The sequence below is a fragment of the Chiloscyllium plagiosum genome, chromosome 28 (assembly GCF_004010195.1).
Source record: "Chiloscyllium plagiosum isolate BGI_BamShark_2017 chromosome 28, ASM401019v2, whole genome shotgun sequence".
Classification (NCBI taxonomy): domain Eukaryota; kingdom Metazoa; phylum Chordata; class Chondrichthyes; order Orectolobiformes; family Hemiscylliidae; genus Chiloscyllium; species Chiloscyllium plagiosum.
The window spans coordinates 42033895-42052726 of NC_057737.1; the positions used below are offsets into that span (position 1 = coordinate 42033895).

An 18832-nucleotide genomic window follows, 5' to 3' on the forward strand; every position below is an offset into this window, starting at 1 on the left:
TGTTAGGCAGGGTTTGAAATAACTATGCATTTGAAGAGAATCAGTAAATGTCCTCCCCCAATGGAAGAAGGGCCCCACAGAAGTCCTCAAATACAATCGGTATCTAAAATAGCAATCGTAATTTAGGCAGCAAGCTTGAAACTGGGCATTTTACCAACATATTCTTTTCTTCAGAAGAATTTTGTTTGTTATGTAAGCAATATTTGGGATTGGTATTTAAGGTGCCATTGGTGGGGTGAGCAGTAGGTGCTCTCAAATCTATCCCACCATCAGGACTACAACTCGTAATGAATTAGTGAGACCTTTCTTCCATTTCAAACATCTGCTTATCAATCTGCCATAATATCGTACTGTTTTAAACTTAACAACCTCATCTAATTAATGGCAACAGAATTCCAGTTAAACCTCCACCTTGATGATTTCTGGCTGTTCAATCAACTACATTCTAGCCATATTTACACTGGTCCTGTTTACTTGGGACTAAGAGACTGAAATCTAGCTGTCTCCTCCTTAAGTTCACACTTTCAAATGTACTTCTGTTAGATCTTAGTCTTACAGTTCCAACTAGTGGATATATAAACAGGAGAAAGGGAGTTGAATTTAGGATAAATTTAGCAAGTTAAATAGTTGACACTGGATTCATACTGCCAGTGTAAAGCTGCCATTGATATGCATTCCTATCAGAACACAGGCTTGACTTAAACCACAATTTGAAAGAATAATTTGGAACTGTCTGTTAATCATTCCTCTGGGAATTGTGTACTTAAATGTAAAGTTTCTAGTGGTGCTATGTTGTGTAAAGTTTCTAGTAGTGCTATGTTCATTCACCAGCATTTTCAACACCAAGAAACTCCATTTTAAAAAAAGGAGTTTCAAATGTCAGTGACTAGACCCCGCTGTGAAATATGATAACAAGCATTGTACAGCAAATTCATACTTCATTTTCAAATACAGAGTGTAATTCTCCCTTGACACCACAAACCATGATAATCGTTTAATCTGCTGCAATGACAGATAAGGAGAGCAAATACCAACTATAAAGGAACACCACAATATTCTGGTTAAACAACAATGTAGCAAATGCACATATCAGGTGTGAATGAGTGCAGTTATTTTAAACACCTTATTTGGCTGATCAATATTAAGTTGGTACTTTGAGGACTCCACACACTCAAAAACAAATGGGGCAGAATCTTGTCTGGGTTTGATGGAATGGGAGGACGGTTTGTGGGGGATGCCTGTGGCAACATAGCTGTGGACAATCAATGCTCCCTTAATGCCACTGCTGGCATTAACCCAGCTCTGCGTAGGGAACCGCTTGGAGGATTCTTCATTCAAAGGTATTCAGTGTCTGATTGAAGGACCTGGCATCAAGGAAGCATGGGAGTTGTGGGGTCATTTCATAAGTCCTTGCTGCCAACTCTGCTGCCCCGTACCTGCTCCGTACCTCCCCACCCCCCTCCACACACACACACACTACCTCCGCCCCCCTCTCCACACACACACTACTTCCCCCCCCCCTCTCCACACACACACACACACACAAAACCTTTCACCCATAGCATGATGATCCATGACCTTGGAGACCATAACAGCAGCACTATCGTCTCATCAATGGCACTGCAACTAACTGGTCAACAGCTCTCTACCCCTGGATCCTGGATCCCGAGGAGAAGGCCTACTGCAAGCCTGTCAATGCCGAAGTGGAATGATATGCAGACGAGCTTCACTAACAAGGAAGAGGTGACACAGGACTCTTGCTGGCTGTCCAGCCAGTGGCCAAGACCTCCATAGGATTCATCCCATTGAGTGGATCATTATCCCATGATACCAATAGCATTCATAACTTAAACAAAAAAATAGTGAATCATTAAAAATATGTTAAATTGCAACTTTTATAATGGGTTATTTTATAGGAAGAGGAAACCTGATGATGAGCGATTGCCCACAGAGAGTTATTTTGGAAAATCATTCAGAAGTTAAGAGTCCAATTAGTAACATCTCAAACAATATGAAAACGCTTGGAAGATATATATAAAGGACTCAATTGCAGACTTTAATTTTCCTACTGCAAAATGGCATCCCTCTATACCCCATTCTCTAAGTTACACTGCAGAGTGCAAAGTTTACAAGTCAAGTACGGATGCTGTCCTTGCATTCATGCTCAAAAAGGAACTGTACCACTGTCCCAAAAACAACGGCTCAGTTGCTTATACTTTTACCTCAAAGGACAGTAACATCATTTCATAGCTCTCACAGCATGCAGTTCGGAATTGGGTTTGGGGGGAAATGATTCAACAAATACCATCACATAGAGTCATAGAGATGTACAGCATGGAAACAGAGCCTTCGGTCCAACCTGTCCGTGCCGACCAGATATCGCAACCAATCTAGTCCCACCTGCCAGCACCCGGCCCATATCCCTCCAAACCCTCCCTTTCATATACCAATCCAATTGTCTTTTAAATGTTGCAATTGTACCAGCCTCCACCACTCCCTCTGGCAGCTCATTCCATACACGTACCACCGTCTGCGTCTTAGGTCTCTTTTATATCTTTCCCCTCTCAACCTAAACTTATGACCTCTAGTTCTGGACTCCCCGATCCCAGATAAATGTCTATTTATCCTATCCATGTCCCTCATAATTTTGTAAACCTCTACAAGGTCACCCCTCAGCCTCCGACGCTCCAGGGAAAACAGCCCCAGCCTGTTCAGCCTCTCCCTGTAGCTCAGATCCTCCAACCCTGGCAACATCCTTGTAAATCTTTTCTGAACCCTTTCAAGTGTCACAACATCTTTCCGATGGGAAGGAGACCAGAAATGCAAGCAATATTCCAACAGTGGCCTAACCAATGTCCTGTACAGCCGCAACATGACCTCCCAACTCCTGTACTCAACACTCTGACCGATAAAGGAAAGCATACCAAACACCTTCTTCACTATCCTATCTACCTGCGACTCCACTTTCAAGGAGCTATGAACCTGCACTCCAAGGTCTCTTTATTCAGCAACACTCTCTAGGACCTTACCATTAAGTGTATAAGACCTGCTAAGATTTGCTTTCCCAAAATGCAGCACCTCGCATTTATCTGCCACTTCTCAGTCCATTGGCCCATCTGGTCCAGATCCTGTGTAATCTGAGGTCACCCTCTTCGCTGTCCACTACACCTCCAATTTTGGTGTCATCTGCAAACTTACTAACTGTACCTCTTATGCTCGCATCCAAATCATCATATACAATGCAGCAATTAACACAATGGAGAGCATTTGAATTTGAATGAAAAAATATACACTTTAAATACAAGATTTAATAATACTTTAGCAAAAAAAAATTAAAGGCAAGTAAGCATTTTTATAAGCACGGGAGGTGGACATTTTATTTGCAGTATAACTCTCCCATTTAAAATTTGTGAATAGGCTTGTCCAGGACACACTGGAGAAAGTACTGGCAATTGCAATGGAAAAATGGACTGCATTTGAAGAGGGGAATGTTCAGACACAGTCAAGGTACAAGCTTACAATTGGAACAGGCAGAACAAATAAAGCCAGAGTTCTCTGGATGAGTAAAGAGATTGTGATGAAGTAGGCAAAAAGGATGTCAGATTAATAACAGAAGTAAAAGCCAGGCTGACACAGAAAATTCAAGGGGAAAATGTAAAAGGAAATAAGAGACGAAAAGACAGATTATGAGAAGAAACTGGCTGCTAATATTAAAAAAAAGGAACCCAATAGTTTTCTAAAGACACACAAACAGTAAGAGAAGTGGATAATTAGGGACCAAAAAGGGGATGCTAAGTGGTCTGTTTACATCTGAAAGAGTTACAGTGAAGGAGGAGGTCATTGGTAGAATAGATGAATAAAAAGAAAACATGTATTGTGGGATGGACTGATAAGTCAACAAGATTGAATGGAGTTGAGGAGAAGGCAGAAATTACAATGGTGGTGGCCATAATCATCTGTCCTCCTTTGAGGATGCTGAAGAAATGGAGAATTCCATTTTCTAAAAATACTTCATGGGATGTGGATATTGCTGGATTGGCCAGTATTTACTACTCATCCCTGTTTGTCCTTGAAAGGTGCGCCACCTTCTCGAACTGCTGCAGCCCATGTGAGGAAGGTACTCCCAGACTTCTGTTAGGAAGAGATTTCCAGGATTCTGACCCAACTTTAGAAGGTCCCATTTTCTCATTTTCACTGTGTATATTTTATACATATTTAATGACTGTACTTCCCCTTTACCACATTAACACTCACTGCATCCTTTGCTCAGGGCACCATGAAAATCTGTTCCACTTGCTCCTCTATCAATAGTTTAAAACCATCATTTTTGAACCCTATTCTGTTCTGAGTAAGTCATGTCAGACTTAAAACTTTCACTCTTTTTTGATCTCCACAGATGCTGGCAGAACTGCTGAGTCTCTCCAGCATTTTCTGTTTTTACGTTTGGGGCACTAAGCTTTATAAATTAAGGCAGGGAGTATGAAAGTTAGGAAATTAATTTACTACCTTTAGAAAACATTAGTCTGCCTCAACTGAAGTACTGTGTCTAATTCTGGTTACCATGTTTTAGTAAGCTTAAGAAGCTTTTAGCTAGGATGCAGAAAAAAGTTTGTTAACATAATTCCAGGGATGAGGGGAGATAGATTTGAGAAGCTGGTGTTGTTCTCCTTTGAAGGAGAAAATTCGAAAGAAACTGTAATAAAGGAGCTCGAAATCATGAGGCACCTGGACAGCAGGGATAGGGAGGAGGGTCCCCTTTGGCAGCTGGTTCTTGATCCTGAGGACATTGATTTAGAGTAAGTTGTAAAACAAACAATGATGATATACGTAAATATAGTTTTTATGTAGCAAGTGGTTAGGAGCTAGAATACACTGACTGAGAAGATGGCGGAGACAGTTCAATTGCGACTTTCAAAATAGCATTTGCACAGAAAGGATTTATAGGGTTACAGGAAAGGGGCCGAGGAGTGGAACTAACTGGATCTTGCAGACAGCCAGCATGAACACAAGGAGCCAGATAGCCCTCTTCTGATGCATAATGTTTTATGATTTTGCTTTTTAAATACAGAGCAGGGTCCTTTGATGCCTGCACCTGTACATTTGACACTTACTGTGGTGCTCAATCAGTCAGTGCTTGCTCCTTTATCCAAAAGAAACAAAGATAATAGTACCACTCATCGCTGGGAAGAAAACTAACCAGATATTGGCACATCTTAACATCGTGCAGACTCCTCTACTTGCACACATGTGGGCATCTTCTGCACTAGCTACACACTTAACTAGTACTCAATGCTAAGGCTCACATCTCACTGCTTACAGCAGTCACTTTGATTAAGTACAGAAGGCCTATAAGAACTTGTGGAACCATACCTACAGGAATCCAGGTCCTTATGGAATCAAGGGCAAAAAGGAAGAAACATGTACTTTTAAAAAAGGTAAGCTTGGTTGAAGTAAAACAGCTGCTTACCTGTCAGTTATTTCGACATTTCTCACTTCCCATAAGGCGGAATAAAATGTGATCCCTGGTATATCCTTCAGATAAGTAAAAGGAAAATTCCTTTCCATAGATGCAGCAGTCATCTCGTGCAAATCCAGAAAAGGAAAGAACCGCCGACCGTAAACATCTTGCAAAGGATTATTAAGGACTATTAGTATTGGTTTCGTTAAATACAATAATTTACTTTGTTTCTTTACTCAGGTATTACGGTTAAAGAATTCTTCAAGAATCTAGGGTGAAAGACCCGAAGTGAAGAAAATCAGCAAGGCCAAAAATAGCAAAAAATCAAGCGAGCAACAATAAAATGATGTCAAATTTGAGACCGTAAAAGCCTGTAAATATTGGTGAAGAATTAAATAGAAGGAATAGTTTTTGATTTTGTAACAATCTGGTGAGTAGGAAGAGAGTGTAGGTTAGCTGATTTTTAGTTAAGAAAGAACAAATTCAGCAGTAGCACAAATCAAAGTGAAAATATCAGAGAGAAAAAAGGCATCAGAAGATATAGGCAAAACTATGAAACAGAACTTAGAAGCAAGAGAGATTGCCTAAAAAAATGGCAATTTTTTTCTCCTGTGCAAGAGGCTTATAAGCATTAGAAAAACAAGTCCAGATGTGCAAGGAACATTCAAATAAAGAGACAAGTAAACAACATGGAACATTTACCATTTCCATATACAACAACAGAACCCAGTCGATCAGGTATACTAGAGGCTAAAGCTTCCTACATCATTCACAAAGTTTCTTAATGCCTGATGATGGGTTAAAATGTCTCAAACCTTGCTCACTTGACTGGAGAAATCTCTCCATCTGAGGTATCCATTAATCCTGATTTACCACATCAGTTTGGAATGCTATTAGTACAGTTTACAGAGGAATCTCGATTATCTGAATGCCTCGGGTGGGATTTGATTTGGATAATCAAATTCTCGGATAATCAAATGTCGGATAACAGTTTAGCTAAACGTCGAGACATTGCAATCTTGTCCGGATAATCTGAAATTCAGACAATCGAATGCCAGATCATCGAGGTTCCTCTGTACATACGAGAGTTAACATTGTAATGACAGATTATGATATGACCATCAAACTGCTAGGGAATGGATATATTTTGGCCAAATACAAAATTAGAACAATATTTAAGATTTAGTTAGCAAGACTTTTTGGAAAAAAAAGGATACATGCAATTCCTGCTCCCAATCCACAAATGTTGCCTATGATCGATGATCCCGGAATAAAAATCGCAATGGCGAGTAAAATGAATGGGAGGTAAATCAATTTAATAGTTATAATAAAGACAATGTACTTCATAGGGGACAGAAATACAGACATCCCCACACAGGCAAATGCGAGTGTAGTAAATCCCTGAATTTCTTTTAGGTTATGCAGTCCAAACATCATTGAACCAATGAAGGTATAGATGATTCCAGTCAGAACTGTAAACAGGAGAGTGAGGTACGCGTACTTTACTGTTCCGACGTTCTTTTCCATAGCGCCACCGAAATACCACAGCATAAGAACGTTGCACACCAGCGAGCTCATACTCTTATGGATGAACACATAACTAAGTAACTTGTACACTGTAGTTAAACAAAAAGAAATAGATGTTAGAGATGAATATACAATATAGCTTTTAAATAATTGCATGGGTAGTACAGAACTTAAATTTTGCTATCTGTGCTGCTGAATATATAAATCAATGAATACGGTGACTAGTACCATGAGGAAGGTGATGTGATCCAACTTCCCCTGAGTATCCTGCCCTACAATGAAGCCATTACATTTCAGATACCCTCCCGTGAAGCAGCTGTAATTGAAATCTCCTGTCAGAAATGTGGAGCTCTGTCATAACAGAAAAAAGCAGGAGCAGAATGTTAATCAGACTGGTTAATCCAGTCCTCCGATAATTAGACCCAGTCAGGACTGGGGGAGTACCCTATCACACAACATACAAGCGCTGGATTCCATGTAGGTTTGCCTTCTATATATATATATATACACACACAACACACCCAGCTTAAAAAAACTTCCCAAAGGAGAAAATAAAAAACATCAAACATTTTTTTAAAACGCACTTGCAAAAGTGTACTGAAATCACTAGAAGTAAGAAAGCTCAATACAACAGCTGAGATTAAAGATAGAAAAATAGCTCATTTTGTTACAATGTCTTCCTCTCCAAATTTCTGCAAAGAAAAATGAAAACCTACAATACTGTACCTAGCCTTTCCACTTTGGGCCTGAAGACAGATTTTTACTATTCTGGCCTTGTTCAATATTCCAGCTCAGAGATGAAGGGATAGACAAATTACCATCACTGCTCTAATGTTGTTGCATTCATTCAGGTTAACAAAGACACACCAGGGTCCAGCTTGAGCTGCTGTGTCTTGAACTTCAGGTGAGAACAGAATAAGGTTTATCTGCAATAACAACGGGATTGGAGAGCTGACATTCAACTGCTTTTGATCACATGAAGAATGGTGCTTGGATAAAATGGTTGGGCCACGTCGGAGCTTGAGGAACTGAACCAGAATGATGTGACATCCTCAAAAGAGCAAGAATAAAAAGAAAAGAAACTTTGAGTTTCCCAGCAAGGTAACGGAATAAGTGGAGGATCTTGTGGCCAGTTGGTCTCAGTTCTGCCCTCTCAAATGAAACCATTTCTATTCTGTCCTCACAGTATACTTAAATGGCTTTTCTTCTGACTGTTAGCTTTCACTGGTATGCTGGTCAATGCCAAATCAGATAAAAGAATTCATTAACACCTGATGAAATGGATATTGACCTGAAACGATAGCTGTTTCTCTCTGTATAGTTGCCAATAACCCAAGTATATGCAACATTTTCTGTTTTAGTTTCAGATTTCCTTTGGCTGCAGTACTTTGATTTTATATTTTACATAAACAAATTCATCATTTATAGAATCTTTTTATGTTGCAAGGCAATTGGCTTCCAGTTGGAAGGCTGGATAAGGGCATAGTGGAATTTCATTTTTAAATAATACTTCTGGATACGTGAATAAGCTACAGGATCAAAGAAACACTCACATATAGGTTCTATCTGCTCCCTCAGCTGGTGTGTGAAAGATTTTACCACAGTATCCAACAAGGAGTAGGGGATTTTACCTAGTCTACGAGTAAAATTTATGCATCACTCAACAGAATTAAAATTTTAATTGGTCATTTAATGCCTAGAAAACAAGTGACCATTTTTCAGAAGTTAGTAATTGGCTGTAAAATGCTTTGGCACATTCCAGAGATTATGAAAGACACAACTTTAAAGGAAGGTGGAGATTTTCCTGTTTGACTGATTCCCAGTTTGTAGTTTCCATAAACCTCAGGCAGCATTTGGGGCAACCATATTCTAACCCCTAAAACCTCAGTTTAAAGAAGTTATTCTTGTGGTGCAGTGGTAGTGTCTCTGCCTCTGAGCCAGAGGCCAGGCTGTGCTACATGTATGTCAAACACATCTGGGCTGGTTGACTACAAGTGCCCAAAATTGCAGATATTTTTTATTTTCCAAGACTGTGCAAGTTACCATGCAAGAACACATGAAATAAGAGCTGGAGAGGTTCATGTGACCCTTCATGTTTGCTTCACCATTCAACAGGACCAAGTTCAATCTTTTACCATGATTTAATTTTCCCACACAATCCCCATATCCCTTTGTACCCAGAGCTTCAGTCACCTTTGTCCTGAATATGTTATACAAGTCCTTTTTGGGGCAGAGGATTACAAAGATTCTTTGAACAAAGAAATTCCTCTACATCTCATTCCTCACTGACCAGCCACTTTATCGTCAGCAATCATCCATTACTGAGTATGATTATCCACCTAGGAAATTGTGTCCTAGGTAGATGCCTTATGGGGGACACCTTATCACATGGGAATACTGTTGCACATCAGTAGACACATCGTCCTTGACAGAAGGTAGGTCCAGTTCCAGTCCAACGAGTGTCTTGTTTTGGGTTTCGCTTTGTCTGAATTCCCCTCTGGATTTACCATCATGATAGCCCTGCCAGGAGTTGAGATCTCCTGATGGCATCACTGTGTGGATCAACATTCTCCAGGATCAGGCCTCTCCACCACAGCATGGTGGCAATTCGTGGAAATCCCATTATTCTGGGATTGTGACAGTGTATTCTTGATCTTGAAAGATCTTCTCAGCAATTTTTAATGTGTAATTAGTATTTGCTCAGCTAATTATTGTGCTTCAACTTCTGTGCAATCATAAATCTTGTAAATGAGCCCTACTACTATATTTAGTTTAATGCGACTGTGTATAATGTGACTGATCAGTGTTTTCCAATTTTCAGAGGAGCATGGCTAGAGTTTAGCCATGGATCAGTGATAAACATCCTGATACTCCAGTGCAGTACAGGGTGGGGAAGCTGGACATGATTGGACATGCCTTCTTTCAGGTGAGACATTAAGCCAAGTCCTCATCTCCCACCCCACACCCCAAGAGGTGATTGTAAAATACCCCGCAACACTGTTTCAACTGCTTTCTAATGTCCTGAGCAACATTTATGCCTCAACCTACAGCATTTTAACTGATAATCTGGTAATTATGTGACTGCGTGTTTGGGTCCCGACTGTGAAAGTTGGCTGCCGCATTTTCTACATTACAACAGTAGTTGTTAGTTATAAAATCAGTTTGTACATCTTAAGGTCATGAAGGCATTACATAAATGCAAATCTTTCTTCTCATTCATTTTCAGTGATCTCTTACAACCTCTAATGCAATAAAAATGCTAATCAGTAACATGCTCGTACCGCTCTGAGCATATATAAGGAAGTACATTTCTGATTTCAGGATATGGCAATGCACAATCACCCCTGAGCATGCTTGCTCTTTGCTTCCCTTGGTGAGCAGTGTTTCTTTTTTCCAATCTTGCTCCCAAATGCCTGGGCTTCATTCAACATCGAGACTAAACTTCTGCATTGGATACACTGGAAGACTGAGCTGCTATGTCACTGGTCCTAATTTTAAAAGTAACTTTGGTCAGCTTTTTACCAATGCACCCCCCCCACCCCCAATCTTGTTGCTATTCCCTGCCAAGTCTGTAATTGACCTACTAGTTTAAATTGCTGTTCAGCTTTAGTTACAGTCTGGTTCCTGGCCAGGAATGTAGCCCCTCTGAGCAGAATCTCTTTCTGCATGACTTCTAGATCTTACAGTGACCTCCACTTTGTCACTGTATTTTTTGCTGCCCCACCCACCTCCTGTATCTTCATTCCCACAGAAATTCCTTAATTAATGCTTCCACCCTCTGTCAACATAAGCCCAGCCAAAACTCTGGCTGCCCACACTTTAACTCAGTCCTATTCACCCAGCAACCCTGTGTTTGCTGACCTACACTGGCTTCCAGTTAAGCTGTGCCTTGATTTTAAAATTCTCATCCTGGTTTTCAACTCTCTCCATAGCCTTATCCCTTCGTAACACTCCAGCCCCCTCCAGTCCTACAAACTGGACACCTGAACACCTCCAATTCTGACCCTCTGCATGTTCCAGATTTAAATTACTTCATCATTGGCAGTTTTGCTTTTAGTTGTCAAAGCCGTAAGCTCTAGATTTTCCTCACTAATGTCTTTACCTCCCTTCTCTCCTATAAGATGCTCCTTAAAAACTGTTTGATCAAGCTTTTGGTCACGTGCTGTAAAATCTCATTATGTTACTTGGTGTCAGATTTGGTCTGAATAGGTTCCCGTGAATTGTCTTGGGACATTTTACTGTGTTAAAAGGTTCTATACAAAGACTAGTTTTGTTGTTGAACACAAGTACAGGATTAGATAATATTGACGCAGACTGAGGACTGAATAGCTTCTTTCCACATGGCAGTGCGTGTGGTTGTCATGTATTCACCTCATTCTCCATCAGGTGCAGTCCCTTAGGGATCAAGGAGCCACTCCGGTTGGCTGGGTTCTGAAATGGTCCATAAGTCCAGAGCAGATAGTGCCGCATGTAGGACATGTGGCACTTGAAAGATCTTGGGGGGGGGTGTTTGGACAATTGAATATATGCTCCAATGCTTTGACTTATCTCTACATATTCACAACAAACAAACAATGTGCTCAGCACCTTCCCAAATAAAAAATTCACAATTTCGGTTAGTGGTAAGGCAGGGTCTCCCAGAGTCAGTAAATGTGTCTGGCCCTTTCAGGTTTGCTTTCAGGATTCATTTTCTCTTGTCTTTCCGAGTGACTCCTGCCCTAACTAATTTCAGGTCAACTGCTTTGGGAGTCTAATGTCAGACATTCAAACAACATGATCTGATCAGCAGTGCTGGTTTTAAGTGATTGGTATCTCAAAGCTGAGCAAGTGGGCTTGGGAAAGGACACTGCTGTTGTATTGTCTTCATTGCCACTGGATTTAGAGGACTTTATGGAGGCATTGTTGGTAGTAAACTTTTCCAGTGCTTTGAGGTACCTTATAGATTGTCCAAATCTATGAAACCCATGAAAGAAAAAGATCACTGCTGCGTGGTAAACGTGGCCTTAGTCTTGGGTTTGATCCTTATCCTCAAATATCTTTTCCCTCAGCTGGCTGAAAACCAAGCTGGTACAACAGTGGTGATGATGAATTTGTCAATACCTGCATTTGTCAAATGAAGGCTCCCATGCTGTGAAAAAGTGTCCACACATTTCAAGATCTCATCATTGATCTTAATCAATTTTATTGGAGGGGGGGGGAGGTTGTTGAAGGGATTTTGCTGCAGGACCTGATTGGAAGAGGACCTCTGTTTTTCAGATGTTCAGTGAAAGGTGTACTTTCTCATCTGCTTCGAAGATTGAATTAATAAATGACCCAGAATTCATCATAATTGGTCACAACAATGTTGAAGATGTTCCCTTCCATGTCAAGAAAATTATTTCTACAATGGCCATACTCCAGGTCCTAAATGCCATACCTGCTTTGCTGCTATTGTGACATTCAAAGTACTACAACAGTTCATTGCCCTTCCCACAGCACTGCAATCATGATAGACTTGGGTGGAGGAGTCCAGAACTAGAGGGCACAGGATTAGGGTGAGAGGGGAAAACTTTAAAACGGACCTAAGGGGCAACTTTTTCACGTATAGAGTGGTGCGTACATGGAATGAGCTCCCAGAGAAAGTGGTGGAGGTGGGTACAATTACAACATTTAAAAGGCATCTGGATGGGTATATGAATAGGAAGGGTTTAGAGGGATGTAGGTCCAAATGCTGGCAAATAGGACTAGTTTAGAATATCTGGTCGGTATGGTCGAGAGTTGAACCCATAGGGTCTTGTTTCCATGCTGTACATCTCTAATGACTTCACTCCCCTGCTGAGTCTGTGTCTGGTTCAACTGGTTTTACAACTTCTCCCTGTTCTCATCCAGAGATCACATACACATCCATACAGCACTATGTACAGACTGTGATAACGTCTCACATCAACATACAGGATTCATTACACTGTACATACCTATACCCTCTTCCAAATCTTTTGAGGCTTGGAAGATGTCACAGATTGGTATAACTTAGGTAGAGGCCATTCAGCCCATTGTGCCTGCGCTGGCATCCCAAGGTGATGTTACCTAGCTCCTTTCTCCCTATAACCGTGCACACTGATCCTTCTCAAATAAAAATCTAATGGCCTGTTAAAAATCACACAACACCAGGTTATAGTCTTCCAATTCCAGCTAGTGCTTCCAATTAAACCTGTTGGAGTATAACTTGGTGTTGTGTGATTTTTAACTTTGTACACCCCAGTCCAACACTGGCGTCTCTAAATCATAATGCCCTGTTGAAAGACTTGATTGGCCATTGCCTTGGTATACTCTTGGGTAGAGCATTCCACATCCTAACCACTCACCATCTGCAAAGATAATTCCTTGTGCCTTCATTGCTATTAGATTAGATTAGATTAGATTACAGTGTGGAAACAGGCCCTTCGGCCCAACAAGTCCACACCGACCCGCCAAAGCGAAACCCACCCATACCCCTACATTTACCCCTTACCTAACACTATGGGCAATTTAGTATGGCCAATTCACCTGACCCTGCACATCTTTGGACTGTGGGAGGAAACCGGAGCACCCGGAGGAAACCCACGCAGACACGGGGAGAACGTGCAAACTCCACACAGTCAGTCGGCTGAGGCGGGAATTGAACCCGGGTCTCTGGCGCTGTGAGGCAGCAGTGCTAACCACTGTGCCACCCGTACTATTATTGCACAGCTTGGACTTTCCACACAGCATGGAGTTTGACCGTGCGAAGGTGAGGACTGCAGATGCTGGAGATCTGAGTCTAGATGAGAGTGGTGCTGGAAAAGCACAACAGGTCAGGCAGCATCCGAGGAGCAGGAAAATCGATGTTTCAAGCAAAGGCCCTTCATCAGGAAAGTTAGGATATGGAATGCTCTTGGGTAGAGCATTCCATATTCTAACCACTCGCCATCTGCAAAGGTAATTCCTTATGCCTTTGTTGCTATTATTATTGCACAACTTGGACTTTCCACAGAGTATGGAGTTTTGAGTGTGTCAGACCCTTCTTGCACTGACTATTGCTCAGTCCCAGCATACCTGCCCCCTCCCCCTTACCTTGCAAGCGGCTGGTGAAGTGCCCGAGGGTGAAGGTGTGCTCATTGAACATCTTGTACCTGCAGGTCAGGTAGAACATGATCCATCCGAGCAGGACTGTGGAGACAGTGGTACAGGGCAGCACGGGGATCACCGACTTCACCATCCGCACCAGGCTGGGCGGTGGCGTCTGCTGGTGCTGATGCTGCGGCGGCGGTGGCTGCTGGCCTCGGTGATGGTGGTGGTGGCCGGGAGCATTGGCAGACTGCACCTCGCTCCTCTCCGCCATGGCCCGCTGGCTCTCTGGAAATTCGATGCGAAGAGAAGGAGGCGGAAGGCCGGGCCGGGCCGGGCTGTTAGCGGACGCTGCCTCTGGCGGCAAGCGGGCAGTAATTTACAGCCCGGATTCACAGGCCCCAAAGTGACGCAGCGCGCATGCGCGCCCGGCCTCGGTACAGCCCGTCGCCATGGTAACCAGCCACTGTACACCCAAGCCACTGCAAACTTCACATATTGTTCTCCTTTAGATCATAGCACCACTTTCCAACTGCATTCACATTATCTCATCAGTTGTTGAAACATGATTACTTTAATTCTGAACTATGTTTTCACCCTGCTCCTTTCTAACTTGCTGCTAGGCCTAAATACAAAGATAGACCTGCATTCCTTTAACAAAATAAATAAATGCTGGAAATCTAAAACAAAAACAGTAATTGCTGGAGAATCTCAACAGGTCTGGCATCATCTGTGGACAGACAGCACAGTTAACGTTTAGTCTCCAAACAAAGAACTGCAGGTACTGGAAATCTGATCATTTACAGTCAAGATAAGTACTTTTTAAAGTGTGGCCACTGTTGTAAGATTGAAACATCAGCAAACAGTACATACAGAGCAAACTCCCACAAACACAAATATGATAATAATGAAATAATCTTTTCTTTCTTGATGTTAATTCAGCAATATACCTTGCCCAGGACACTGAGGACAACTCTGCTCTCTGAGATAGTGCCTTGGGATCATTCACATCCAAACGAGTTCATGATTCCTCGGTTTAACCACTCATAGAGTTGCACAGCACAGAAACAGACCATAAAGTCCAAGTTGTCCATGCCAACCAGATATCCTAAATTAATCTTGTCTCATTTGCCAACATTTGGCCCATATCCCTCTAATATCTACATATAATTACACATTATTATACATTTGTCTATACTGAAGAGGATACATAAGGAACTAAAATATATTTCGGATGACAGACAAGAAACATCAATTCTGTTTCTCTCTCTGAGATGATGTCAGACCTAATGAGTATTTCTCCTTAGAATATACCAAACATTTTCTGTTTTTATTTCAGATTTACAGTATCCACTGTAGTTTTGTTTGTTTTAATTACTTTGCTAATGATCCTTGTATTGTCTGCATGGAGTTTGCACATTCTCCCTGTGACGCATGGGTTTCCCCCGGGTGCTCAAGGCTTTCTCTCACAATCCAAAGATGTGCAGGTTAGGTGAATTGGCTAAATGGGCAAGCTAAATTGCCCATAGTGTTCAGGGATGTGTACGTTAGTTAGGTGCACTAATCAGAGGTAAATATAGGGTAGGGGAATGAGTCTGGGTGGGTTACTCTTCGGAGTGTCGGTGTGGACTTGTTGGGCCAAAGGGCCTGTTTCCACACTGTAGGGATTCTAATTTATATTAAAAAAACAAAAACAGAAATTGCTGGGAAAGCTCAGCAGGTCTGGCAGCATCTGTGCAGAAGAATCAAAATTAATGTTTCATGCTCAGAACATTCTGAGGAAGGGTCACTCAATTCAAAACGTTAACTCTGATTTCTCTCCACAGATGCTGCCAGACCAGCTGAGCTTTTCCAGCAATTTCTGTTTTTGCTTCTGATTCATAGCATCTGCAGTTCTTTGGTTTTTACTTTAGAAATGAACTTCACAAACTTCTGCATTGCAGACCATTTCTCTTGGAAAAAAGACTGCCGAGGATGTGTGGAAACCAAGCACAGAAATTTGATTCAGCATGCTTTGAGGAACATCAAACCTGCAACAGCTAATATACCCACAAGAAGGCCAGAGATGACATACCTGCAAACGTTCCCCAAGTGTCAACAACATTACTAGACAATTCGGTGAATGGCCATGCTGATCAGATCTAAAAGTCACTAAAGAGGAAAATTTGAAACAAATGTGTCCTGGCTGCACAGATGACATACCTGCAAAGGTTCCCCAAGTGTCAACAACATTACTAGACAATTCGGTGAATGGCCATGCTGATCAGACCTAAAGAGTCACTAAAGAGGAAAATTTGAAACAAATGTGTCCTGGCTGCACACAGCCAAGGAAGCCATCAGACTATTGAAGACACTTCTCAAGTGCTGCCAAAAACTGTTCTCCAAATTAATGTCTCCAAGACCAAGATCATGTTTCAATCAGCACAAGTCATATGCTATGAAGTTCGCTGTCAGCTCATAAACTGAACATTGTTTAGGATAATGTTTATAACTCTTGTGTGGAGCAATATGTAAATCATAACTAACCACAATATTTTCTGTCTGTCTGTCTTTCAGATGCAATAAAGTTTTCTGAACAGTTACATTTAATTTATTGTAGATCTTAAGTTTCATTAATGTTTCCCCATAGCTCATTTCCTTCACAATTATGATATTTCTGTGGGAACGGAGGCAAACGTTGAACAGCAGAACAAGGCATTAAAAAAATCACAGAAAATTTACAGTACAGGAGGAGGCTTTTGCCCATCATATCTGTCCCACTTGGCAAAGAGTTACCAAAGAAGACAGTAAGGTCTGCAAATGTTGGAGATCAGAGTTGAGAGTGTGATGCTGGAAAAGCACAGCAGGTCAGGCAGCATCCAAGTAGCAGGAGGCACCGATGCAGTCATTAATGTAGCGGAGGAAGAGGTTGGGAGTGGTGCCGGTGTAACTCCGGAAGACGGACTGTTCTATGTAGCCGACAAAGAGTCAGGCATAGCTGGGACCCATGCAGGTGCCCATGCCTAACCCTTTCGTCGGGAGGAAGTGGGAGGATTGGAAGGAGAAATTGTTGAGGGTGAGGATCAGTTCAGCCAAATTAATAAGAGTATCAGTCAAAGGGTACTGGTGGGGACGTCAGGAGGGGAAGAAACGGAGGGCTTGGAGGTCCTGGTCATGTCAGATGGAAGTGTGGAGGGACTGGATGTCCATGGTAAACATGAACCCCAGAGGGATCTTGAGGTTCTGTCCACATATCCCTGAAGGCAGCAGGACACGAAAATAGATCATCATAGAATCCTTACAGTATTGAAGCAGGCTATTTGGCCCATCAAGTCCACACCAAACCTCCAAAGAACCATTCAGACACATCTCATCCTGGTAACCCTGCATTTCCCATGGCCAATCCACCAAACCTACATATCTTTGGACTGTGAGTGGAGACTGGAGCAAACCCACATGGACATAGGGAGAATGTGCAACTCCACACGGACAGTCACCCAAAGGTGGAATTGAACCCAGCTCCCTGGTGCTGTGAGGCAGCAGTGCCATCCACTGAGCACCATGCCAAGGGGGCATACAGGACACTTGCCTTTATCAGTCGTGGTACCGATTATAAGAGCAGGGAAATTATCTTGGGGCTGTTCAAAATGTTTGTTTGGCCACAACTGAAGTATTGTGTTGAGTCATGTAGGAGGGGTGTGATTACATTGTAGGGGACATTCACAGAATGTTGCCTGGGTTGGAGTATTTTAGCTATGAAGAGAAATTGGATAGGTTTGGGTTATTTCCTTTAGAGCAGAGAAAGCTGAGGAGGTACCTGATTGAGATGTGCCAAATTAAGAGGGGCGTGAACAGTAAGTAGCTGTTCCCCTTCGTTGAAAGGTCGATATTGAATGGGCATAATTTTAAGGCAAAGGGCAGGAGGTTCAGAAGGGATTTCAAAGAGCGTTTTTTTCTTCCAGAGGGTGGTGAGAATCTGGAATGCATTGCTTGGGAGGGCAATAGAGGCAGGACACCTCACAACATTTAAAATGTACGAAGATGAGCACTTGAAATGTCAAAACATTCAAGGCTATGAGGAAAGTGCTGGAAAGCAGGATTAATAAATTGGCACAGACTTGATGGGCTGAAGATCCTTTTCTATACTGAATGACTCCCTGATACTATAACTATATAATTCCATTTAGCCCTACAGAACACAGCATTGGCTCATGTCCACATGGTCTTACTCACATCCTACTATAGCCTTAAAGAAAGGAGTCCATGCTACAGTCTCAAATTAGCAAAGAATTGACAAGCATATGGATAATGTGAATGCAAAGCAGATCAAGCTCCAATTACAACAGGAGCGAGAGCCTCCAGAATGCTAAGCAAGGTAGAGGTGTTGATTCGGGATCCTCTTCCAGGCCCTTGTGCAAAATGAATGTGTTCAACAAGAAAGATAATATATAGTGATAATGACAATAATCATATCAAAACATTTAAGATCCTGAGAAGACTTGATAGGTTGGACATCAAGAGAATGTTTCCTTTCATAGGGTGACTATGAACATGGAACAAGAGTAGGTCACTGGGCTCTTTGAACTTGTTCCACCATTCAATAAGATCATGGCTGCTCTGATTTTAACCTCCTCTATATTACTGCATACTCGATTATTTTTCGTCCCCTTGTAATCAGCTGATGATACTAAGCTGGGTGGCAGGGTGAAATGTGAGGAGGATGTTAGGAGATTACAGGGTGACCTGGACAGGTTAGGTGAGTGGTCAGATGCAGTTTAATGTGGATAAATGTATGGTTATCCA

The 18832-nt window shown here is 41.9% G+C and overlaps 2 protein-coding genes and 1 long non-coding RNA gene across 4 annotated transcripts in view; 2 read left to right on the forward strand and 1 right to left on the reverse strand.

Annotated features, from left to right (window-relative positions):
- Positions 1 to 14501, reverse strand: part of LOC122564146 (rhomboid domain-containing protein 2-like) — a 53185-nt gene extending 38684 nt beyond the window's left edge. For both annotated transcript variants that reach the window (XR_006315829.1, XM_043718774.1), the window contains exons 1-3: positions 14057 to 14501; positions 6676 to 7074; positions 5468 to 5624 (exon numbers count right to left, since the gene is read on the reverse strand). Coding sequence is in view for 1 of the 2 variants with exons in the window: in XM_043718774.1 (XP_043574709.1) it covers positions 5468 to 5624; positions 6676 to 7074; positions 14057 to 14324 (824 nt within the window). In the remaining variant the exon portion in view is untranslated. The remainder of the gene's footprint in view (positions 1 to 5467; positions 5625 to 6675; positions 7075 to 14056) is intronic.
- On the forward strand, positions 5381 to 5868 carry LOC122564148. Its single transcript, XR_006315830.1, has 2 exons — positions 5381 to 5435; positions 5699 to 5868. It is a non-coding gene; the product is annotated as an uncharacterized LOC122564148 (long non-coding RNA).
- Positions 7010 to 18832, forward strand: part of taf15 (TAF15 RNA polymerase II, TATA box binding protein (TBP)-associated factor) — a 39658-nt gene continuing 27835 nt past the window's right edge. The window contains exons 1-2 of the mRNA XM_043718779.1: positions 7010 to 7015; positions 17143 to 17149. The gene's annotated coding sequence lies outside the window, so the exon portion shown is untranslated. The remainder of the gene's footprint in view (positions 7016 to 17142; positions 17150 to 18832) is intronic.